This window comes from Ambystoma mexicanum, chromosome 8, assembly GCF_040938575.1.
Source record: "Ambystoma mexicanum isolate Mex_15411 chromosome 8, UKY_AmexF1_1, whole genome shotgun sequence".
Taxonomy (NCBI): domain Eukaryota; kingdom Metazoa; phylum Chordata; class Amphibia; order Caudata; family Ambystomatidae; genus Ambystoma; species Ambystoma mexicanum.
The window spans coordinates 1,499,388,166-1,499,414,454 of NC_090929.1; the positions used below are offsets into that span (position 1 = coordinate 1,499,388,166).

General features: G+C 45.8%; 1 protein-coding gene across 3 annotated transcripts in view; it reads left to right on the top strand.

The window, feature by feature from the left end:
• Window positions 1-26,289, top strand: part of WBP1L (WW domain binding protein 1 like) — a 474,431-nt gene that overhangs the window by 211,972 nt on the left and 236,170 nt on the right. For all 3 annotated transcript variants that reach the window (XM_069611687.1, XM_069611686.1, XM_069611688.1), the window contains exon 2: window positions 24,589-24,691. In XM_069611687.1, coding sequence (XP_069467788.1) covers window positions 24,589-24,691 — 103 coding nt within the window. The remainder of the gene's footprint in view (window positions 1-24,588; window positions 24,692-26,289) is intronic.

Genomic DNA, 26,289 nt, shown 5'->3' on the forward strand with positions numbered 1-26,289 from the left:
AGATATCTTATGATTTTGGCAGAGACAATGTTATTTTTATTTCTAAGCACTCTCCTGAAAGGTGGTGGCCTAATAGCAGCTGCAAATTTGCTCTTGACATATTAAAAATGTCTTAACTAAGTGTGCCTTCAGCCACCTGATTTATAAACAGTATGCATGCTATTGCATTTGTTCCTTGCACTTTATTCCTGCTGAAACGAGCATTGACAAAACCAACAATGTTGGCACTTGTGTAGGCATTTACCAGGCACTCCAATAATATGCATAGGTACTAACACCATTTGCCATCTTTTGCCAAATAATGGCTGGCAATACTGTTATGGCATTTCATGAACAGCTCCTGCCTCTTACTACACAAATGCCCACACTATTCGCTTTGTCGTGTTTTCTTTGCCCCACTCTTCCCGTTTAACAGAAGTCAAGTAAACTAACTCATCCTAAACGGAACAGAAATGCTTCACAAACAGACAAGAGTGGCATCTTGACCAGTCTTTGACTAAATACAAATGTGCATATTTTCTGGGCTAGTACTACATTTGATATTTTGAAATACACCTAAAACTGACACTCAAGTCTTGCAATTATTTTTAATAAAGAGTCGACCACTGCTTCGAGTTAATAAAAAGACCAACCGCTTACTTTAGTATGTGATTTTGGGGTGTGTTTGTATCAAAATAATTTTCTTAATTTCTCACCTGAGAGAAAACATATATATATATATATATTTTAATTGAAGAACAAGAATGTGTTTGCGTGCTGGGACCATTTGACCCTAGTCCATTCGTATGGCTGGTGGTCCATTTCTAATGTTTAACTCGCTTAATCGCCAGGTATATTGTGAATCCAGCATCTGCTGTCATGTGTCGGGGTTCGTGCCAATATCAAGCTCGATCATCCTGAAAAGACGTCAAACAATGCGAGTCTTTTTCATATGAGAATTGGGAAACTCCAACCACCTTTCCTACAAGCACGGCTTCTGACATCTCGGATGGTGGAAACTTACAGGCATCTCCGAGTGGAAATCTAGACCGTTGCATTGCTTCACACAATATGATCGGAGGTGGGACTAGTACTAAGTTACAACATAAAGTTGAAAGTCAGAACTAATTGCTGCTCGTAAATCCAGGGCTATAATTACACAGCAGCTACTCCAATAGAACCGCTGTACTTAGAAAACAAAAACAAAAAACAAGCATCGACAAAGTAAACAGTTTTGGCTTTTCTGTAGGCATGGACCAGACATTTGACAGGCACATAATGGTATTACCTAGCCATAAAATGACACCAGGTGCCAAATGGTATGCGTAGCCAGGCATATGTCAGTGCTTGGCAACTGCTATACACAAGCCAAATCTTTTTTTTAACACTAGTTCAGTGCAAGGAACAGATGTGAGAACACACATGTTGCTTCTTTTTTTTTTTTAACGAAGTGGCCAACGGCACCCTTGGTTAAGATTTTTTTTTTATTGCACCAGTTTATTTAATGCTGCAATTAAGCCATTAACTCCAAGAAGACTGCTTTAAAAATAACCTGGTCCCTATAAAGCACACAGTTTGTTACTAAGGAATGGAGCTAGCTCAAGGAGGTCCCAGGTCGGTGCGTTTTGGTCAGGGAGGGGCAGATGGAGAGTGTACATGGCCATAGGGATTAGCATGGCCATGTGCAGTTAGTGGGTGGGTAAAAAGCCAACCCCCTACAAGCTGTGTCCCTCTCACATCCCATTTTCCTTCCATCTGTTCTCCAATTCAATAGTTTGGGCTGCTAGTTGGTTCTAAAGCGTCACCTAATAGCTAAAACGAATGAGGCAAAAACCTGTCCAGCATCACTTCATTCTTGGTGGGGTTCTTGTCTGCTGACACTGCAGATTAAAAACATGCATTTCTTCTTCCCAAAACCAAACTTAAAATGGAAATTCAATGGGTTACTTTCCGTAAACTCTTTTTAGCTGGTTTCTGTTTTAAGGCGCATTGCTGCTGTTAGAATCTTCACGCAAGCAGTAGAACAGTGTTATTTTAAAAATGGGGTAGCATGCACACAGTTAAATAAACAAAAATGCACAAAAGACAAACCAACTTTATAAAAAAGCAAAGCTAGGAGAGCAAACACTTTTTTATTGAGCTTATCTATTAAGTGCTTAAATAGTGCTTAAATAATTCTGCCTGCTCTATCTTCAGCTTGGCCATGTTAAATTCAAGCTCCTTGTGCCTAAACAGCAGTTCTTGCTTCTTGAATTCAAGCATGGCCTTGGCATCAGCACCGGTAGAGGAAACATTGGTCATCACATCATCTAAATCCTCCATGGGTCCCATTGATAAATGCAGAGACAAACTTGTCAGTTCCAGTGAGAGTACCCCCACCACCTTCTGCACTTTCCTCAGGAGCTACGGCACTGAGTTGTGACTTTTGCCATTCCATGATTATTTGATTTATTTCCATTGTTGTGCCTTGAGCAGGTAAACCCCTCACAGCACACATCTTTCTTAATGTTTCAGATTTAGAAGCATTTAAGGTTAACAAGGTACTTGTTTCCATATTGCTAGATAGGACTATGGGCTTTTTCAGTTCTACTACAACAATTCACTGTGTGTCCTGGGTAGGAATAACTGGAAATGCCTTCACTAGTGTGCAACACTGGATACCTTCAGTCCTATCCCACTTCTACCACCAATTTGTTAAGATGGATTTCTAAACTCTGACCTGGAGGGCAGAGGTTCAGAAGGCCAGCCTAGTTTCTTGGAACAGGATAACTTCTGGACAAGCCAGACCAATCAAGGTAGCCATGGCAGGCGGTCAAGACTAAGTCTAAGGAGGGGTGAGGGGGACTGAAAGACCTCAGTGTGCACACACAGCAAGGACACTTACAAATTACTCCCAGACAGGTGTTCTATCAAAAAATATAGACACATTTATTACGAGGCCTTTGTAACACAGACCATAGCAAAAGAATCACAGCAATACTAAGTAAGCCAACTCAACACTATCAATACAATGTATATACAAGACCACTTGGGTCCAAAGGGTTAAATGCACGAAATATGTTCACAACCTAGATGGGGAAAAAACAGGCAGTGCAGATAGTCTTTGGCCCCTTCGACATCGACAACACACCTAAGTAAGAGGCAGTCCAACCCCTAAGAAGAGAGGAGCCTTGTGCTCAAAAGTACATGCCATGCAAGAGCATGTGGTTGTTCAAATGGGCAAAACGGGGTCTCTTCAGGGGTCTCTAGCAGATCAGGAAGGTGGATAAGGCGATGAAGAATAAGTTCCCACTATTCAGGGAGGACCTCCACTTGAAGGCAGAGGCAGTCCCAGAGTGCGGGATGCGGTTGCTAGTTCGCACTAGCAGTGGAAAGGAGAGGGACCCCCAGGGGCCACTCATGCGTAAAAAGGGACCCGGGCGCTAGGGGCCACCGGTTAGTGCAGGAAGTACTCGCCGGTCCTAAGCGCACTCAGACCCAAACCTCATCGGTTCAGTCCACTTCGCGTGCAGGTTTGAACACGACAAAAAGGACGTCTCTGCGCCTTTCAGTTCCGCAGATACAGTGATGATTCCCAAACAGGACAGTGTTGATTTCTCCGCTCCGGGTGGATGAATCAACCCAGTTTCACTGCAGCAGGCTTCAGGGGCAAGAGGGTCACAAATGCAGCAAACCTGCAAAGGTTGTTGCCGTGGCAGGGCAACTTGGTAACCGTGTGTGCTCTGGTCCTAGTGCACTCGTCTCACTTCAGACCTGGGAATGCCAAGTGTACGAAATTCGGTGTGAGTGTGCCGTGGACACAGAGCTAGCAGTATACCAAGTTTCGAGGGCCTCCTCGAAACGGTGTCGATGACAGAGCAAAACAACTGGGTAAGATGGTCATCCCACTAGTTGGCCCAGGGACACTTCCGAGAAAGCTTACTTGCAGGTTTGATGAAGGTGGCGAGAATAGTTGGTCCCACTATTATAATGGGTCGAAGCGTCTTCGCAGACCTTCTAGGACGACCAAATGCAGAGGGGTCCCACGGGACGACAGCGGGCTCCGGGTGCCAAACCTTCCAGCGGTTCCTCGACTCGGCTTCTTAGTTTCAAGATACTTAGATCCTATCCTTCTTTCAGTGAGAACTCCAGAGATTGACATGATATGGGCGTTTTTGGCCTCCTCTTAATCCAAATTTCCCTTCACGCCAAAACAGAGGACCCAATGGGAGATCTGCTCACAAACACACACTCCATACGTGGACCAATCATGGACCACAGTGGTCCCAGTCATTTATGGCACTCCAGACTCTCTGGCACCCAGGATGTGTATTGGACTCAGACATTCCAGCCCACATCCTGGAGACACACACACAAGGCATGCAGAAGCCCGCGAAAGCATTACGTTTCGCTGGAAAATGCATGGCCAAATAAGGACCGACCTGGTCGATTCGACCTGGGGAAGGTGAAGGGGCAGGATGGCCAAAGGACAGGACAAAGAACCTTGTGGCATGGCCATTTTGGAGCCAGGCCACCTATTCGTGTCAAATGTGGTAAACATGGCAGGAAAGGGTTAAAAATAATGTGAAAAGATATCTGCCACCAGCCCAGTCCATGACAGATCTGCACATCTCACAAAAAGTCCATCAGGAGTATCTAGGGCCTTTTAAAAATGACTACTAACTAACTAAATACGTTTTTACATAGCACAACACTAACCCAAAGGTCTCAGGGCGCTCACAGAGACAAAACAAGACAAAAAACAAATAGTCTCAGAAGTGGGAAGAGAAGAAGTCACTAGACATAGCGACTAGCAGAGTCCTTAAGGGTAGCAGATAGTCCTATACTATTAAGTAAGTTTAAGCATCGAAAAGAAATGTCTTAAGACATTTTCTAAACTGCTGTAACATAGTACATTGTTTGAGGTAGAGTGGTATTGTATTCCAACTTTCCGGAGCCCAGGCATCAAAACTTGCTCCACCTAGTTTCCTAAGAAAAATGCGTGGTTGGGCCAAACGCATCAGACTGTTAGATTGCAATGCATGCTTTGGTGTAACCATGTGGATCCTAGACTTCAGGTATTCTGGGGCCTTGCCTAAGAGGCATTTAAAGACTATTACTAGTCCTTTGAATTTCAGCCCCTGCTCAACGGGGAGCCAATGCAATTTTTGACGATGTTCTGTAATGTGAGTTTGGCGGTTCAAACCACAAACAGCCCGTACTGCTCCATTCTGAATGGTTTGGAGACACCTGATGTTCCGTTTAGAGGTTCCTATCAAAAGACTATTGCAGTAGTCCAATTTGGTGTTAACTATCGCTGCTGCTATAGTTGCTCTATTGACTCCTGACAGATACGGACGTATCTGCCATAAAAGATGGGTAAAGAAGCTGCATGACGACTTAAGGTAGGACACATGTTTCGGAAATGTCAGATGGTCTTCAAAGAACACTCCCAGGGTCTTCACATATTCAGATACTAGGATATTGTTGCAACCTATTTCAAAGGCCTTCTAACAGGCGTCCATGTTTTTATCCTATGAGGTGTGCTGATAACCAGCAGTTCTGTTTTTAATTTAAAGCCATCCACTTCTGGATTGCATCATATATTTCATTTATAGTAACCAAATCATCTTTGTAGACCCCAGATAATTTAACAACTATCTGGGTGTCATAGGCATAGTTTGCAAATTGTATGCCTATAGATTTTAATAGGTCGCATAAACATTGAATATATATATTAGAGTAATGGGGATAGGAATGATACCTGAGGGACACCACATGTTACAAGAACTTTCAGGGACTTTGACAGTCCCTCAGCAACACAGGCACTCCTAGGGCCAAGAAATGATTTAAGACAGAGAACTTCTTCTGGGGAGCATAGGCCTATCTTCTGAAGTCTTTCCGATAAAAGGTCATGGTCGACCAAGTCGAACGCAGAGGACTACAGACCCAAGTACGCTGTACTGGAAGGTACATTGTGCACTTGTTACATGTTGCAGAAAAGTTGCAACATTGGAAAAGGGCTAAGGGAAACAAAGTCTCCCAGTACTGACTGTCTTAAGGGCATGTCAGTTTCCCCATTAAAAGTGAGTGAAAGCCCAGAGGTGAAGGTTGTGCTTCTCTGGCAAAGCCAGTCTATGGTGTCTAAACAGCAGCAACACGTTTGGGGGTGTACACATGGAGGGAACATTACGTACAATTATGAAATCTTTCCTAACGCTACTGAAGTAGCAACATGTTTTAAAACCCTACTAAAGCATGCAATTCTTGATTGAGATGCAGCCCCTGCTTGTGATGTTGAATTTAATATGTTATAAGTAATTGTCACCTCCAATAATGCTTCTTCAATTTCCCACAAATGTACTGTGCTAGTGGTTTCAGCGAACTGCTTTTTCAGAATTGTAATGCAAACCTATATGATTACTGCCGGACTGTAGTTGATAAAGATTATTGTGCAATTTGTGGTTACCAGACATTTGGTCGAAAAAAAAAGGTCGACAGGACAAATGATCGACACCATTTAGTCGAAAACCAAATGGTCGAATTTTTTTTGTTGTATTTTCACTTTTTTTTTTTTGTTTTTTTTTTGGGGGGGGGGCCCCTCAACCCCCTTTTTTTTCTAAAAAACCCTTTTTTCCCCTAAACGAAAACCTAAAAAAAATATATATAAATAAATAAAAAATTCAACCATTTTGTTTTCGACCAAATGGTGTCGACCATTTGTTCTGTCGACCTTTTTTTTCGACGAAATGTCCGGACACCGCAATTTGTACATGCAAATGCATAATGTTTGGCTTTTTAAATGCTAAAACATCTGGCTGATGAGATTGGAAATAGGTGTAGGTTACCATTTTGTAAGGCTAGAATTGGAAATGGGAAGTGCACTTGCAGGCTTGGAATGGCCAATTGGGCAGTAGGACAGTCCTGGTAGGGCCAGGCCAACCGGTCTGTGTGGGCTCGTTTTATGGGCTATTGTGAGCGGTTTACGTTACTGTGGAACTGAAAGTTTTGATCACTATTACCCTTGCAATGTGCTTTAAAAGCACTGTTTGCCTCAAAGCTTTCACAAAATGCCATCCACCCCTGAGCAATACCCAAATAGAAAAAAACTAGCATTTGAACTTGCCCATGTGGGCTGCTTTTGTTTTGGTACCTTGTGTGGGTTATTTATTTTAAATGTTCTTGTGTCCCATTCCAAACCTCTGCACTTGTTCTGTTTGGTACCTTTTTTTTTTTTTAGATTTGTAAGCGGCTCAATAAAGCAGCTTGGAAGAAATCCATGCAAAACCAGTACAAAAGTGCGTGGTCCCGTTTTGACATTGGTACATTCAGTGCTCCAGATAAGATTTTAAAGTGGGAGTATTTTACTCGCTGTATTCAAAAGTTGGGAGTACAATTCGTTTTTTAGGGAGTCCAATACCCAATGGGAGTATTTTAAAAGTGAGTAAAAATGTTTTAACTGGAAAACAGAAATGTTTTTGTAATAATTATTCCTTTGTACCTAGTTATTCATAGACATTAAAAGATACATATTTACTTCTTCCAATCAGGCAGTACTTTGATTCTTCCTGTGGTACTATGCACACTACTGGTCCAAACCGATCCATGTTATGTTAAGGGAATTTCTAAAGCGCGCGGTCACCCTAAGGTATCATGGCGCTAGAGGGCAAGGCATAACCAGGAACTGCTCCATCTAAAACAAGTAGGTCTTTATGGCCTTCCTAAAGGCCAGATGTTTGGATAGTTTTTTATGGCTAAAGGCATCTCGTTTCATAGCTGGGCTGCTGCTATGGAAAAAGCTCAACATCCAATCCGCACACGTTGGTACGTAGGCTCACAAAGCCGATCAGCAGAGACAGAGCTCAAACAACGAATAGGGCAGTAGCAAGTGAACTTTGCTCGTAGAAATTCTGCACCCTGGCTGTGCAGCGCCCGATGGACGATACATACCGCTTTGAACCTGATGCGTTGGGAAACCGGGAGCCAGTGAAGCGACCAGAGCACCAGAGAAATGTGAGCCCCATAGGGCATGTCTGTTGCTACACAAGCTGCTACTTTTTGTAAACGCTGCAGTCGGTAAATCAACCCCTTTGGCTGCCCTAGGTAGAGGGAGTTACAATAGTCCAGACAGGATAGTACCATGGCTGCCACCACCGGCGGACGAAGAGGGCTGGGATCATGGGAAGCACTTTCTTTAATACCTTGAGCTGAAAATTACCAGGTTGGCAGACCGCTGCTACTCGGTTGCCCATATATAGAGAAGTAGACCGGACTACCCCCAAGTTTTTCACCTTCTCTGCCGGAGCCGGGAGGGGGCCAAGGGAAGGCGGCCAGAAAGAGGACACCCACAGTGAAGAATCAGGAGGGCAGCCCAGCACCTCAGTCTTGTCTCCGTTCAATTTTAGCACGTTGTGGTTCATCTAATCCCCCATGGCCGCCAGGCACCCCCGTAAGCACGACACCTCAGCCTGATCAAGATCTAAACTGATCAGGATCTGGATGTTGTCATAGGAGTAGCACCTGATGCTGAAGGAGCGGATGAGACCCACAAGTGAGCAGATGTAAATATTAAATAGAATCAGAGACAAGGAAGAGCCCTGCTGCACCCCACAACTGAGATGACAAGGGGCAGAAAGAAAATGGGGCATGCCAGGCCTGAAACCATACTGAGCAGGGTCCAAGAGGTGAGAGGATTCAAGAAACGTGGAGAGTAGAGGTAACGCCAGAGACTCCACAAGCTTCGTGAGGAAAGGGAGAAGAGAGATGGGGTGGAAGTTAGACAAAACAGAATGGTCCAGTGATGGCCGGAGAGGGATAACTCTATCGGCTTTAAGCTCAGGCAGGACCAGCCCTGACTGGCAAGAATCAATAATAGCCACTGTGATCTCCATAAGAATGTCTGGGGAGATCTTTTTCATGATAGTCAGTGGGACTGCATCAGACGGGGAGCACAACTTAATCTTTTGAATGGCGGCCAGCACAGTCTCTTCAGAGAACCTTGGAAAGGACGACCAACTCGTAGGGCCAACTGGATCCACAGATTCAAGTGAGTTCTCGCTAGTTAAAGGAGTGTTCGCCACCCTGCAGATGTTTGAACGAATAGTTTGGATCTTGGTAATAAAATATTGCGATAGGGCGTCCCACAATTCCCGGGTGGGTGTGACATTGGGTGTCAGTTTAGCTGATGAGGAGAAGGATTTGACTGCAGAGAAGAGAACCTTTGGTTGGTATAATGAAGATTCAATCTTCTTGGTACGATACAGTGTTTTGGCTGTTTTAATATCCATTGAGCTGTGTGGGTGACAGCACAGAGGCAGGCTCCTCTGGGGCTGTTTCCTAATCTTTGTTGGGAGTATTTTTACTCCCTATTTATATTTTTGGTGCATATTGGTCTATTTTTAGGGCATAAAAGTGCCAAATACACCCTTATCTATTGGGCTGGGTGCATGAATAGCTCACTAAACCCCTTTATTTGGGCTGGGCTTGGTGCTCCCCTTTGTGCCCGATCTTGGCTTTGTCAGGGGCTTCGATAGATACCTGACGTACCAACCTGTCAGCCATCACAGCTTCTAACTAATTTCCTTTTCATTGTCAAGAGACATTTTGAAGGACTCTGCCATCATTTTCCTCCTGTGAGGGTCCGGCATCCTTCCATTGGATTTTAATGTTGTCTTGGCTGCCTTGGCTTGCAAGCCTTTTGAGTCCACGGTTTTGTCCGATATCAGTTTTTGTCTGGTGGAATATAGCATTTCGAATGGATTGTGTTCCACATCTTTGACGTATTCCACATCTTTTTTTTTTAACTTAATTTTATTACGTTTTAATACAAGGAGGTCATGCAAAGAATAAGAAGAAAAACAAGAATCAGACTTTGATTACCAAACAGAATTGAGAAATTGCAATTATAGATCAACTTTCGACATAAACCTTATACAGAGCCGTGGAAGTGACTGTTCTCGTTCTCAAATACTGGACCCCCCTCCTCACTCCCACCGCCCCTCAAGGCAAGGCTTTTATCTTACAAGGGATGTGTGGTGTTCATTTGGGTGATCATGTTTCAGGCACTGGGCGACTCCTCTGTTGGGGAACAGATCTTCATACTACATCATATTTTAGGTCACATATTAAACAATCTAGTACATTGACATAATATTACGAAGCAAGTTACTAGCAAGTCCAATCTTCCAAACAGTTTCCTACGCATTAATGTATCTTTCCTGGCATATATTGATTCAAAAACTCCATCCACAAAATATCACATTGCGTGTACCTCCCGTGTAAGGATGATGTTATCTCTTCCATAGTGCATATGTTTGATGCTACACTGACCCATTCTTTCTCCGTCGGGGTTGTTGTGGATTTCCATTTCATGGATGGTAATCAGGGCCCGGGCAGCTAATAGCTGTGCGACCAAGCCTTTGGCTCTTCTCCATCCATCCTCGTACCTGTATTCCACATCTTTGACATGTAATGTCCACTGCTGTGCACTTCGGAAACTTTTTCGGCACAGGGCGTCCTGCGTCAATGGCGTCGGGTCGATGTCCCTCGAAGGCCTCCGTTGAGGGTGACGTTACCGGATGTTATAAATAGGACGCACGGCACCCGTAGCCTCAGTTCCGTTTTTTCCACAAAAGTGTTTGCTGCGGAGACTCGGCGCACCTCGTGTATACCTCGTGAATATGTCTTCCTCTTCGACCCCTCCAACTCCGCGGTCTGGCTTCAAGACTTGCCGGGACTGCAAGTCGAAAATGTCGATTACTGACCCGCATCGCATTTGTTTGTGGTGCTTGGGCGAGAATCACGACACCGACGACTGTTCCAAATGCCAGTTTCTGACTGTTAAATCCTTGCAGGAGCGTAAGGGGAAGCTTCAGGTAGGTAGAGGTTCTAAACCCAGTAAGTCCCGTAAATCTAGGTCCAAGGGCATGTCCACCGACGATTCGAGGGGCGACTCTGCTTCGGGAAGAGTCCCGTGGATCTCGGTCCCAGAGTGGATCCCGCCATTCGTCCTCCGCGTCTCGGCATTCTAGGAAGCAACGTCACCGGTCACCTTCCCGTCCTCCTCGGACTATTGAGCCGTGAGGAAACTGGCTTGTCCGACTAAATCCTCGACTCTGGAGGAATGGGCTGCCTTTAGAGAGCAGATGTTAGCGATTTTTCAATCGCAGGAGATAGTTCCGTCCGTGCCTTATGATGAAGCTGGCAAGGAACGGTCTTGTACCGTGGCTCGCACGCCTTCAGGCTCGGGTCCTCAACGCGACTCATCGGGAACCTTCAAGGTCCCATTTCGACAAGGCTCAGGATAGTCGCAAGAGATGTGCTTCCAGGTCTAGGTCCTTGTCTCCAGCGAGACAGCAGAAACCTGGTAAGGGCTCAAGGTCGGCGCTGTGTCCGTCGGATACTGACATCGAAGCTTTGTATTCCTTCCAGCTGTCGGCGACGTTATCGAAGCCAAAGCCTTCAGTGCTCTCGACCCTGTTGGGGCTTTTTGCCCAAAAATTACCGTTGGATATCTCTCATACTGTGGATCCTCCAAGGAAGGCTACATCTAAGTCTGTCAGGCCTGTGGTTGACTCCAGACTCTCTTCTGTCCCAAGGCAGGGCTTTTACCTCCCTCCGGATGACATATATGTAGAGGAGGAAAGGTCAGACTTTGATATGGAACCTGCTGAGCCTGATGCGGCTCATGTCTTTTTTGGAGACAGTCAATTGGAAGAGTTGAGGCAAACTCTTCATAATGCCAGTGGTTTGGACACTTCTCTGGAAGTGGAATTTGGGGCAGACCTTAGCCTTGGGCTCATGCTGAGTCGTCCTACAGGAGGCTCATGGCTAAGGTCACGGAGTATCTGGCCTGGTCCAGTCCTCCTGAAGCTTTTGTGCAAGATGATCTAACAGACCTTTTGGATCAAGGTCCGTCCTCTGACCTGGTGTTACCTTTTCATCTGACATTATAGAAAAGGGTGGCGGCTGCTTGGCAGTCACCGGAATCTCTTCCGGCTGTTAACAAATTGTTAACTTAAAAATACTGCCCTTCTGGTAGTGACCGCAGCTACCTTTCGTCTCACCCCACTCCCGAGAGTTTGGTGGTTCAGGCGGCTACGGCCACCTCGAGGCAGGCGGCGTACCCTACCATCCCTCCTGATAGGGACGACAAACGCTTCGACGGTTGGGCACGGAATGTGTTTTCTGCCGGGAGCATAAGTCAGCCAACTCCACTTGTTCCTTGGCAAGGTTTTCACACACACTGTGGAACTGGGTTTCTCGTGTGGTTGAGCATATTCCCGAGGGGGAAGAAAGGGATGGGTTCCTTGCTTTCATGCAAGATGGCACGAATGCCATCTATGAATCCCTTCAGTCGGGTTTGGACACGGCCGACAGTGTTAGCCGTTCCATGGCTGCCAGCACCGTTATACACAGATTTGCGTGGTTGTGGAAGTCGGATTTTGCTCTGGACGTGCAAGCCTGTCTTTTGGACATGGCCTTTGATAGCATGCATTTTTTGGCAGCAAGAATGACGAGAGCCTTGAGAGGTTGCAGACCTCAAAAGCTGCTGCAAAATCTTTAAGCGCAGCTGTGCGTCAACCTCCACCTTTTTGTCCTAGGGGACAGCAGTGGAGGTAAGGCTCTTTTCGTTACTACTCCTCCTTTGGTAGAACGAGAGGAGGTGCCAGTCAAAGGGGTCAGCATGGAAGTACCCGTGGTGGTCGAGGTGCCAAAGCCGCTCAGGCAGCTGACTATTTGCCTTCAGGTGCTGCCGCAGCCTCTCCAAAACAGTCATGAGGCCATGTCCCATGGCTCGCCGGTTGGGGACAGACTGTTTTGGCATCTCGAAGAATGGCGAGCCATTACTTCGGATGCTTGGGTTCTGGATACAATCGCCCACGGCTACTGCCTTCCCTTCCTAAAGCAGCCTTGCAACAATTCACTGGGGAATCTCTCTTTGAAGCTTCCTGATCCGCTCCTTGTGCAGGAAATCTTGGCCCTGCTAGAGAAAGGCGCTATAGAACTGGTGCCTGTACCAGAGAGGAACAAGGGATGATATTCCCCTTATTTGATCCCAAAGAAAGACGGGGGATTGAGACGCATCCTGGACTTGCATTGGTTGAACAAACTTCTCAGGAAGGACAAGTTCAAGATGGTCCCTCTTTCTCAAGTCCTCCGGGCCCTTCAACTTCAGGATTGGTTGGTGTCTCTGGACTTAGAGGATGCTTACTTTCATGTACCGATTCATCACAAGCACAGAAAGTACCTGAGGTTTGCGGCTGGTGACTCGCACTTTCAGTTTCAGGTCCTGCCATTCGGATTGACCTCCGCCCCAAGGGTCTTCACCAAGCCTAATGGTGGTGATGGCAGCGTATCTCAGGCGAGGGGGGGATTCACGTCTACCCCAACCTGGACGACTGGCTAATCCGTGCGTGCTCTCCTGAGCAAGCATTGGCTCACCTGCCCCTCCCTCCACAGGCTGGGCTTCTCCCTCAATTTCAGGAAGTCGCATCTGACACCTTCACAACAGCTCCAGTACATCCGGCTGTGTTGGACACGTCCTTAGGGAAGTGCTCGTCTCCGAAAGTGAGGGCTCATCACATTGTGCAGATGGTGGACAAGTTGGATCTATGTGATTATTGCAACCCAGTTTACTGCGCCGGCCGAAAATGCGGACTTTTTTTTACCCCCTTTTCAGACTATATATGCAGGGGGATAGCCCCCCACAATCCCCATACTACCCCCAACATTATTTACTTTACCCCACCCCCCACATATATATATTCTGAGAAATGGGGTTAAACAAAAAATAATAGTCGCCTTTTTCGGCCGGCGCAGTAAACCCGGCGTAGTAATTGTATGATTCCGACAAGTTGCAACATGCCCAGAGTCTCACGGCTTTCAAATTCTTAAGGTTGTTCGGCCTTATGGCATCCTGCATTTTTCTGGTGCCAGAGGCCAGGCTTAGGATGAGATCCCTGCAATGGGTTCTGAAGATGCAGTGGTCGCAGTTCTCAGTCAAGATGTTGGATCCCGTTCTGGTTCCAATCTCGGTCTCCCAGGATCTTCTGCAGTGGGCCAAAGAGGGGAACCTGATGAAGGGGGAGCCGTTTTGGCAACCATGGCCAGAGGTGACTGTAGTGACGGATGCTTCCCTCAGAGGATGGGGCGCTCATGCCGACGACTTGACCGCCAGCGGTGGTTGGTCGCCGTCAGAGTCCAAACTCCACATCAACCTGTTAGAGCTGAGGGCCATCAGGCGAGCCCTGAAGGCTTTTCTGCTGTCTGTACAGGGGAAGAGTGTCCTGATCATGACAGACAACACAGTGATCATGCATTACCTCAACCAAATAGGGGGCAGGGGTAGGGTCACTCCCGTTGTGCTCAGAGGTAATGCATCTCTAGTTCTGGGCATCCAGCAGGAAATTTTGCTCTCGGCAGTTCATCTGGCCAGAGACGAAATTGCGGCGCCGGATACTCTGAGCAGGCAGAGCACGATCTCTCACGAGTGGGAGTTGACTCGGGAACCCCACAAGTGGATCTCTTCGCCACCAGTGCCAACCGGAAGTGCGAGAGATTCTGCTCAAGGGAATTTCCTTCGAGAGGAGACTTGAGAGACGCATTCGTAGTGGATTGGTCATTCCCACTGCTGTACGCGTTTCCTCCAGTCCCCGTCATTCCTCAAGTGTTACGGAGGTTCGGATTCCACATGATCCTCATTGCTCCGGATAGGGCCAGGAGAGCTTGGTACCCGGATCTTCTAGAAATGTCCATCTACCCTCCATGCCGTCTTCCCTACCGAGAGGATCTGCTCTCGCGAGAGGGGGGTCAGGTTCTCCATCCAGAGGTCAGTACTCTCAACCTTCACGGTTGGTATCTGAAAGGTTTGGGACCTCCCGCGTGATGTGATGGAGGTGTTGCTTTAGGCCAGGAAGCTGGCAACAGAATCCCTGTACCGTTACCCTTGGTGTAAGTTTTGTGACTGGTGCAGAGGACAAAATGTTGATCCTTTTCAGTGTTCCATTCCTATGGTTTTGTCTTTCTTACTTTCTTTGGCCCACAGGGGCCTTCAAGTTGGTACCATCAAGGGTTACCTGGCGGCGCTCTATATATTTAAGCGCTTTTCTGAAGAAGTTTCTTACTTTAAGATTCCTTTGATTTCTCAATTTCTTAAAGGACTGACTAAAGTGTTTCCGCCGTCCCCTTTCCAGGTGCCGGTTTGGGATTTGAATTTGGTTTTGAAATTTCTAATGGGTGCTTCATTTGAACCTTTGCACTCTTGTCCTTTGAGATTATTGTCCTTCAAGACAGTGTTCTTGGTTGCAGTTACTTCCGCTCGCAGAGTGAGTGAATTGCAGGCACTTTCATCTAAGCCGCCCTTTACTGTGTTCCACAAGGATAGGGTTGTCCTAAGGGTATGTACTTCCTTTCTACCTAAGGTAGTGTCTGAATTTCTTTCTTTCTATCCTTCTGCTCATCCTGGTAAGCAAGAGGAGCGACTCCATAGGTTGTATCCTAGGAGAGCTCTGAGCTTTTATATTTCTTGGATGTCCAGGGGCAGAGTGGACGATCAACTCTTTGTGGGATATGCTGGACACCGATTGGGCCAGGCTGTTACCAAACAGACCTTGTCCAGGTGGATTATCCTCACCATTACTGAATGCTACCGATTGGCGGGTAAGGACCCTCCTGAAGGGTTGCAAGCTCATTCCACTAGGGGCGTGGCTACTTCCACAGCCCTACAACGGGGGGTTGCTTTTAGGAATATTTGTGATGCAGACACATGGGCTTCTATCAACACCTTTGTTAAACGTTATTCCCTGGATACGATCCATGGTCAAGATTTGGCCGTTGGTAAGGTGGTACTTTATTCCGCCATCTGATTGGGTACTCTAAATTCTTTTCCCTCCTCCACTGCTTTGGGAGTCTGTCAAAGATGTGGAATATGTTGGTGGATACAATCCATTCGAAGATCAAGTTACTTGCCAACTGGTAACGTTTTTTCGATTGGATGTTCCTCCAACGTATTCCACAATGCCCTCCCAGCCTGCCCCTCTGGAGAATTTCCAGTGGGATTGCAGCTTACGTTTCCACAAGGCTATGTGCAGCCATGCAGGCGTTGGATTGGTGCCACACGTTATGAGGGAAAAAACATAAACTGAGGCTACGGGCGCTGTGCGTCCTATTTATAACATCTGGTGAGACGGAGGCCTTCGAGGGACATCGACCCAACGCCATCAAAGCAGGACGCCCTCTGCCAACAGTTTCCGAAGTGCGCAGCTGTGGACATAACATGTCAAAGATGTGGAATACGTTGGAGGAACATCCAATCGAAAGAACATTACCAGTTGGTAAGTAGCTTGTTCTTCTATATTCCCTCCAAACTCATCCCTCTTTGATCCCGAAAGAAGTGTCGGAGTGCCATATCATTCTAGACATTTCCCTACCCACCTTTCTCTGAATCCATCCTCTGAGTCTGTAAGGAATCTTCATAGACTTGATGTATGTCGGGTCCTGAAGTTGTATCTAGATACGCCCATGAACTTCTGCTCATTGTGGTGTCTTTTTATTCTCTATGGAAGTTCCTTCCAAGTACAGCAGGCGTCCGAGGTGACTATTGCTGACTGGATAGTCTCCTGCATCATGGAGAGTTACAAATGTCAGCATCTCACTCCCCTCCTCAGCTGATACTTCTCAAACCACGCCAGGGCCAGATCTGTGATGCCCAGGGTATCACAGAGACTGGATTTCAGGATGTTTTGGTTTACAGTGTCGAAGGCAGAAGAGAGATGGAGAAGAATGCGAACAGAAGGAGAGTTGGAGTCAAGATTTCAGAGCAGATTTTCACTGGTTTTCAGAAGAGCCGCTTCCGTGCCTCTGGGTGTTCTAAAGCCTGACTGATGGTTATGGAGACAACCAACAGATTCAGTATGGAGGCTAAGCTGAGAGATAGCTAGTATTTCCAGGAGTTTTCCCAGGAAAGCAGTGATGGAAATCGGGCGGTAGTTTGCCCTGATAGACGGGATAGCAGAGGGTTTTCTTTAGCAGAGTGTGCACAAGAGTGCTTGAGAGAAGTGGGGAAAACTCCGGTGGTGAAAGAGAGGTTGCAGAGGTGGGCCACGGCTGGAGCAAGAGAATTCATGTTTTCCTTTATGGTTATAGGAGGGCAACGGTCAACCTGTTTGGAGGAGGCTTTCATGGACCGGATTTGTCTAGAAACGGCCTCAGGTGTGACGGGAGAGGGGTGGCGGGGGGGGCCCAAGAGAAGTGGATACAGGCAAAGGTGGTGTGTGGGAGAGAGAGGACAGGATGTCCTGTGTTTTGGCAGTGAAATGGGCAGCCATGGCCAAGCAAAGTGCCTGGGTAGGCGCAGTAGCAGATGAGGCTGCAGTAGGATTGGCCAGTTCCTTGCAGACTTTGCAGACTTTGAAGAGTTCGGCTGTGTTGTTGGATGCCGCTGAGATGCAGCCTTGAATAAAGAGTCTTTTCTTGCAGCGGATGCAGAGTCTATATTGCCTTTGAAGAAGGCGGCTGGCCAGTTTGTCATATGGTGCACCTGAAGATCCCCATTTCCGTTCTGCTGCTCTTCACTTTCGTTAAAGGGCAGCAAGCTCAGGGTCGTACCAAGAGTTGCACTTTTTTGGAAGGCTTCAGGCGGACCCTCATGACAGGGGCAAGAATGTCAAGAGTGTTGAAGATAGAGAGCTGAAAGTTTGAGAGGGCTCTGTCAGGGTGAGAGTCAGCCGCAGTAGTAGGAGGAGAGTAGGTCGAGGCAAAAGCAGCCACTGTCATTCTTTTCATGTGTCCGATGACCTTGAAGGCAGGGGGTAGTGAAGGGAGTGCAGTTGCTAGTGGAGAAGAGAGCTTCATGTGGAAAGAGAGAAGAAAATGATCAGTCCAGGAGAGTGAGGTAGTGAGAGGGATAGATAAAGGGATGTCTGTGGAGATAAAAGCATCTAGAGTTTGGCCAGCGGTGTGCATCGGGACTGAAGGTAGAATGGAGAGAGAAAGAGAGTCGCATAGGTTGCGGAAGGGACCTTCAGGAGAATCAAGATGGATGTTAAGATCCCCCAGAAGGAGAAGTTGGGAGGAGGAGGAAAGGAGAGAAGAGGCTAGGTCAGTCCATTCCGAGAGAAAGAGGGCGGGCTGGCCTGGCGGCCGTAGGTGGCCAGAGTGAGAAGAGAAAGGGGAAAGAGAGAGAGACCGAGCCTGCAGACCAGACATTCAAAAGACGAGTTTACCTGAGTGGGAATGATGGAAACAGGGATCCACTCACTAAAGATCAGGCTTACTCCCCCTCCCCCCTTCCTTGCTTGTTAGGCTAGGCACAGAGAGGATCTTGTAGCCTTACGGGAGAAGTGTGTTAAAACACGTGACATAGCTGTCCTTGAACCATGACTCAGTAAGGGCAAGGACATTGTGATCTAGGAATTCAAGGAGGTAGCAGATATCAGGGCAGTGCTTGAGAGCAGAGCGAGAGTTAAGCGTGGCAATGTGGAGCAGATTGCTGTTTTGAATTACTTACATGGAGAGGGAGTACAGGGGATAGTGGTCCCCCCAGTGACCGCCGAGAGTGTCTGAGAGACAGAGGTAGGAAGGGGTAGAGGAGCCAAGGCTGCAAGGATATCGGTGAGGGGAATGTAGGCAATGCAGACAGGAAGGTAGTAGAAGGCAAGGGAGCCAGTATAGGAGGGGCCACATGGGGCAAGGGAGCCCCAGATGCAGTGGCAGTGGGTGGCAAGGGCACCGGAGAGGTGGAGGCTGATAAGGTTGTCAGAGCCATGCGAGAAGGCCATAGAGCCTGTACCCTTGCAAGCACCAAGGGAGCAGTGTGAGAGAGGCAGTGGGGTTAGTAGCTGGCAAGGGAGCCCAGGCGTCCGTAGAAACAGGTGGCAAGGGAGCCCGTGAGGAGAAAAGTGGTAAGTTTATAAGGCGAGGAAGAAGCCTATCAAAAAGTAAGAGGTTGGTTTGAGGCCCTTGTACCAGAATGGTACCATTTCGATAGACATTTAGGATGACCCTGGTGGTAGAGAATTGGGCAAGAAGAACCTCCCAGTGGGTCCCACCGTTAATGTGAGAAGAAGAGTAAGGAGAGAACAGAGCCATCATATGAAGAGTCGATAGGTCAGGAGAAGTAATGACAAAGAGGATGTCTGTGAGAGTCTCTTTGACGGAAGCACTAATGTAGGTGTCAGCGATGGGCAGGCCTGGGTTAGAGCCCATTGTGTCCTTTAGAGTTTCTTCCTGCCAGACTTAGTGAGAGGAGAAGGATAGGAAATAGAGAAGCAGTTGGAGAAGATAGGAGAGGTAGACCGAGCCATAGAGAGGGGCACAGAATGTAGTATACTTAAACCAGGCAGAGCAGAGCAGCTTGCCTCCTTTCTCTCAGATCATGCTTCCCAGGTGGAACTCTGGTCCTTTCTCTCCTCTAGCACTCTCCATTTGTGGCATTCCCCCAGGGATCTAATCTATCCCTGTGGTTCTTCAATGTCTACATGACCCTTCTAGCCCACTTGATCACCACCTTCACCTAACTTTCAGTGCTATGCGGATGACACTCTGCTCTCCTTCAGGCTACCCTCGGCCTCTTCTGCATCCTTGCTCATCCCTGACTGTCTGTCCGCAATTCAGTCTTGGTGTGCTGCTAACAATCTCTGCCTCAATGCCAGTAAGACGGAGATCGTTCTCATTGGGACCCCTACCTCCACTTTCCCAATTTCCCACTGGCCGACCTCCCTTGGCCCTGCACACTCACCGGCTAGTGAGGCAAAAAACCTGTGGGTCATTTTTGACTCCACTCTCTTCTTCTCTTCTCAAATCTCGGACATCTCTAAAAAGTCCCACTACCCGATATTTAAAAAAGGAGATCCCTCTTTACCTCAAAATTATCGGCCCATTGCTTTAATAGATACAGAGGCTAAACTGTTCGCAATCTTACTTCTTTACAATCTAGAAAAATACATCGAAACTCATCAGTCATATTCCAAATATCAAACTGGATTCAGGAAGGGGATGAGCACCTCGCTCAACGCCTTGATAATGGCATTTACCATCGCCGGAGAGAAGCCAAAATCTGCTAACTCTGTTTATATTGCACTGATTGATATGACTTCAGCCTTTGACACGGTCATTCGGAACGTATTATGGTCCAAACTAATAAAAATGGGAGTACCCCTAGTGCTAATATACTGGTTCATTGCTCTTCATACTACCACTTCTTATAGAATCAAACTTACCACAGAGGGCCGCATAACCAAACCAATCAATACTGAAATAGGCCTAAAACAGGGCTGCAACTAAGCCCCAACCTTTTTCAATTTATACTTAGCAGACCTTGACAAAGGCTGGGATGAGCAAAATCTATTCTCTGTGAAAATTGGGCTCATTCACCTGAAATGGCTCGCTTTCGCAGATGACATCATCCTTTTTGATCCAACTCCTGGTGGCCTTCAAACTAAAATACGATTATTTGAACAATATGCCATAACTCATAACTTAGCCCCTTACCCCATCAAAAACAGCAGTGATGAAATTCGGTGTCCAGAAGAGAACTGGAAAAACTCAATGGTATATTATGCATACTATCATCCCTTTAAATATTGATACCATCTACCTAGGTTACTATTTAGCTGAGAAAAACTCCATCAAAATATGGACCGATCTATTGAACACCAAGATCCGACCACTGACATCACAGCTAAAAATAATACATGCAAAGTATTGCAAGTTCTCATTAATGCCTCTCATCGAATTTTTCACACTGAAAATTGATAGTGTCATTCTCTACTCATTAGATATCTGTCTGAGTGAAATGGGCGTGATTTTAGATCAATTGCAAGGGACATCTTTGAAGCGAGCGATGTCTCTTCCAATGTCACTGCCCAATGCAGTCCTAAGACACGAACTAGGCCTCATAGCCCTATCCACACGCTGGAAATGGCGACTTCTCACCAATTTCGCAAAAATAACATATCCTAAACCAAACTCCCTATACATAGACATGAAGGAATCAATTCCATGGTCCAATATTTGACAAGAATTAATGCCATTCTGAAGGAAGTTAATGTCACAGTGGAGGATGTTTACTACAGACCTGCTTATGCCAAAAAAAAGCTATTTGAGATCGATTGGTGCAAAACTATTGACCAGATAGGTTCATACAAACTTTATAATGAATACTATCTTTTTACCAAAAAGCGGACACCAAGATACGATCATATTACTCTATTTCCCTGCAATCATACCCGCAATACTTTCTTACGATTTAAATTTAATCTGTTGTATACCAAAGAAAGAACTGCAAACTGGATTGGTAGTAGGACGGATAGCGAAAAAAAGCAGTGTAGATTTCCGATGTGCACTGAAACCATAGAATCATTAAAACATCTGATTTTATATTGTCCTCATTTTAAATATGCAAGAACTGTCTTATTTATGGATTTCATAAACATTAATTATATTGATTGTTTACCATTTTTATGGGCACGTATGATGCAAGGCAATCACAAACCTCTTATTTTTGTAAAGTGATACAGAGAGAGCTAGATAAACATGCAGACATGAATGCTTGAAAACCATATATGTAAATCTTGGTATTCTAAAGATCGACCTATACGAATGATGCCGAATTTTCTTCATCTTTGTTCTACCTAAGAATGTCTGTATTTGCACTCTCTCAAATTCAAATTCAATAACTGCCTTGCTCTTTGCACATGTGCTATGTCCTTTTATGAATTTATATGGAATGATGTTTTTACATGTTTTATGAATTATACTGTAACAATTATTGTGTTTTAAATTTTGTAAAGGTTCTGTCATTTTTTGATAGAACCACATGCAAAAAAAAAAAAAAAAGTCCCACTACCAGCTGCACCTCCTCGGAGGTATTCAACCTTTTCTCACCTTCCCCCAAAGGCTCACCTTCTACAGAGCCCTGGTTCTCTCTAGGCTGGATTACTGCAACAGCCTATTTCTCAATCTGCCTACTTGTATTCTCTGCCCCTACAACTCATCCAGACTTATCCTTGGCCTCAAGCCCAGAGACTGTATCTCCGGCACTGAAATCCCTCCATAAGGTTTTCTGGGGCAAGGGTCTGCACTATCTACAACGCTCTCTTGCTAAATGCTCTCCTTCTAGAGCCTTCTGCTCAGCCTCCTCCAACTCTCTGCGTGTGAGCCGTTTTTCCAAGCAGAGATTTGGGGGTAGATCGTTATCCTCTGCAGGTGCCTCCCTCTGGAACAGCTTCCCTGCCTCTCCGCCTTGAGCTGGAACTCCTTCAATTCCGGAAACTCCTCAAGACCTTCCTTTTCCCTTCCTCTTTCTCTCTACCTCTCCCTTGCTAACCTCCTCTCTTTCTTTCCACCCTCACCCCTTCATCTCTCCCCTAACTCAGTTTTTGCTGACTGGTCACCTGGCTCACCTCCAGAGCCTCCCAGGTCCCATGCTCTCCCGCCAGTCTTCGCACTTGCCTCCGGGCCTCTGCACTATGCCCAGCACTACTGCACTTTCAGCTTTCGTTCCATGAGATGAGTAACCCCTACCGTATTTCATCATATGTTCCATGAGAGAGGTAACATATTTGCACTTAACCCAGGCCCCTGCTGAACTGGTGTACTTGTTCACGCCTACCCCCTCCCTTGCTCCCCGTCTGTACACTTGCATGACCTGAATTTACTAGGCCTAGTAAGTTCTGTCTTGTCCCCCTGAAAGGGGCCCCTAGGGGTCCCTAACGTCTATGGAAACAAGGCGAGTCACCACACACGATAGATACGCCAGACACGAGGTTGTATTCCCAAAGCTAGGGTTTATTGCAAAGCAAAAGTCTCAGTTGGCCAACTCGGTCTCACGCCCCGCGACGTGTATCTCTAGACCTCGAGGGACGCAAGAGAGTGAATTACGTACATCAGTTACATATATACAAAATGCATATCAAACAATCAGCTATGACATGTATAACACCCCCCTTTTATTGGGTTTCTTTGAACTTGGTGTGATGATGGACATCTCCGACAACTATGACACCTTCAAACATCTATTCTAGTAACAATTTGCAATTTGTGAGTTCGGAGGCATCTTTCAGTTGTTGAATAGAACACAGCGCTTCTGTTCTTGGAAGCGAGCTACATACGGGAGGGGGGGGAAGAGTTGCATTCCAAACCTTGCTATCTATTGGGTGCTATTCGTGTCCTGGGAGCCGACACTCTAGCGGGCTCAGCAAAGGGGGGCCGTAAGAAAAGCATAATTCAAGCCTTTAGCTGTATTATTCTAACATATTCTACCATATAACGCGACTGGCTGGCAGCTGCGAAATGATTAAATGCCCTGCAGCTCTGCTTCAAGGCTACATTCGGGAGGGAGCCGGGCATTCTTTCTGGCGCTGCCTACGTTTGTGTTTCAACGAACTCTTGTTATCCTCACGGCCCTGCGGCCTTGTCCTTTTTACGTGCAGACAAAAATGTTTTACAGTCGAGCAGTGTAAGCGGAAAATATACTGCGAAGAAATAGGAACAGAAAGCAATGAGCAATGGTTAGAAAACAAAATGGCGATTCTTGTTACATCAAAATGGCCGTTCAGTGGCAAACTCGAAAACCTATATTCTGTCATATCGTGCATGAGACGGTTGGCCCACGGCCACCAAAATACATTTGCGGTCATCAGTAGAGGTATTCATTTTTCTAGACTGACACCCCCTTTGTCTCCCCTCCTTAATCTGGTTGCTCCCGTTATACTTCATGCACTTGCACTAGGTGAAATGCCGGCATGCCCAGTACACTATTTACTCTGTCTGTTCGATCATTTGGAAACTTCAAGGCCTAAGAATGACTGTTTTTCCATTGCTCCCTTCTCGCCTTGAAGCACTTGTCTTGTGTTTAAGCGCTGTACAAATAAACAATTACAAGGGCTTAATTCTCATGCAGTGAGGGCTAAGGCTACTTCGGTGCCCTTCCAGAGGTATGGGCCATGGAAAGTCATTGCAAGAGCAGTTTATTGGGCTGTGCCCTCTACAAGCATTATTGCATGGACGTCCGCTCTCGGCGCAATTACCGATTTGTCATGGCACTGCTTCACAATTGATCTGCCGAGCGCAGGTTAGGTCCGCCTCCCCTCTGGGTTATTTTGCTTGGTAATCTCCCAAGGATGTGAAGGAGGGGGTATAGGACGTAGAATAAGTTAGTCACTGTACTACTGCACTCTTAATCTGTAGTCTTCCTTCCTCCGTATGCCCTCCCACTTTGCCTGCTAAATTGGGTATCCGTCAGCTATGTGCCAGGTGGATAGCAAGGGATAACGGGGTGAAGCCGAGGGCGGCACCTGATGGGATGTGGTCGTTCATGTACTAATGCGCCCATATACCTTTTGGGTTAGGTGCGCCATACAAATAAATAAATACATGTAACGAGGAAGGTTTTTTGCTGGAAATTGGTTGTGGTTCCTTAACCCATCGCAAGAGCCGGGGACGTGAAATGTCAAGAGTATAGAGGAAGGGACTGGGGTGGGGTGTTACTAAGAATGTAGGGGTACAATAGTTAATAAGGTGAGTACCTTTACATATTTCAGTGCTGAGTCAATTGGAACCAATAATGTATCCAGTATTATGTGAAGAAATACCACTATAAAAAAGATATATTTATTGTTTTCTTTTTAGGACAAGGAAATCTGTGTTGGCGTCAACAACCAGAGTTACATTTGTGAAACGGGACATTGTTGTGGTCAATCGCAGTGTTGCAATTACTACTATGAACTTTGGTGTAAGTACTTTTCACTCTGTCGTCGAAAGACTTTTTTAATATTGTGTGGAATCTTGATGGTTAACCTGCGTGCACTCTTTTATTGCAAGAGTTTTACACCAGTTTCACAGCACACTCGAAGTACAGGTGTAGTTTTTGTTTTTCCTTTCTGCCTACATTTGTTTGAACTCGAATGACCGTGTTATTTTATTGTTAACCATTTGTGATTTGTAAATATTTTCATATTGAATATAACCAAACCAATGTTTGCTCTAATAACTTTTCTGTAAGTGCAAAAATTGTTTGCTTTCGTGCGCACATAATTTTGCATGTACGCAACTTATATAGGAGGTAAGCCACTAAAGCGGTCACCATCAACAAAATAAACCAGGAGACAGGAGCTGATAATGTCCAACTTAAAATTGCTCTACTAAACACCATGTCTATGCCCAAACATGCTCAAGAAATCCACGATTACATCATTGACGAGAAACTAGACATTTTATGTCTAACAGAAACCTGGCTACAAGAGCCAGTTGGACCTACTATAGACACTGCAGTACCAACAAACTACAACATTTACCAAAAAAACAGAGAAACTGGAAAGGGTGGAGGTGTGGCGATCATCGCAAAAAACTCACTCAAACTCTTTGCCACTCCCATTCAGTGTTCAGGTTGTGAGGTTATTCACCTCAAACTGACTCCCACTCAAAATAACTGCATTAACATAATCACTATATATAGACCCCCATCTTTAATATCGGAATTCAATGACGAGATTGTGACCTTACTAAACAACCTTAAATCTACCAACACAGAGACTATACTGTTGGGTGACTTAAATAGATGGAGGGATAATCAACAGGATCAACAAGCCATAATCCTAGAAGAGGATTTTGAGAATAGTGACTTCACTATCATTAACAATGGCCCTACGGCGACCACAGGGAACCAGCTTGATTGGATTATCACAAACAGCAATAAAGTAAACATGCTTGGCTCTTACCCTTGCATATGGTCAGACCATTTCAAAATTGAAATCTCACTATCATTGAATTTTAAAAAGGAAAAACCAGTTAATCTACCAAAACCAGTTCTTGCTAGGAATCTGAAAAAAATCACGAACAGCATGCTTTCAGAGGAAATGCAGAGAATCATGACCACCACTAATGACGAAAGACCATAGTGAACAAATAATATCAACTTACAACCAAGGCATGTTAAAATTGTTAGATCTCCATGCCCCTCTAAAAGAAAAGAAAGTCAGACCCAATTCCAAGCATCAAAAATGGTTCACCACCGAAGCAAAAAAGCTTAAGAAGGACAAAAGGAACCTTGAGAGGAAATGGTTAAAAGATCCCACCGAAATTAATAAAACAAATTGGAAGATGGCAGACCACATTTACAAATCCAAGCTCATAGATTTGAAGAAAAACTATTACAACGACATCATTAGCACTGTGTCAAACTCCACCGGAAAGCTTTTCCAGATCCTCAAATCCATAGACAAACCCATAACACTCACCCCACCCTTTTAACCAACAAACAGATTACGAGAATGTTCAGACTGCATTCCAAAACAAAATTGCCAAAGCCAGAGAAACCATCATTAACTGCTT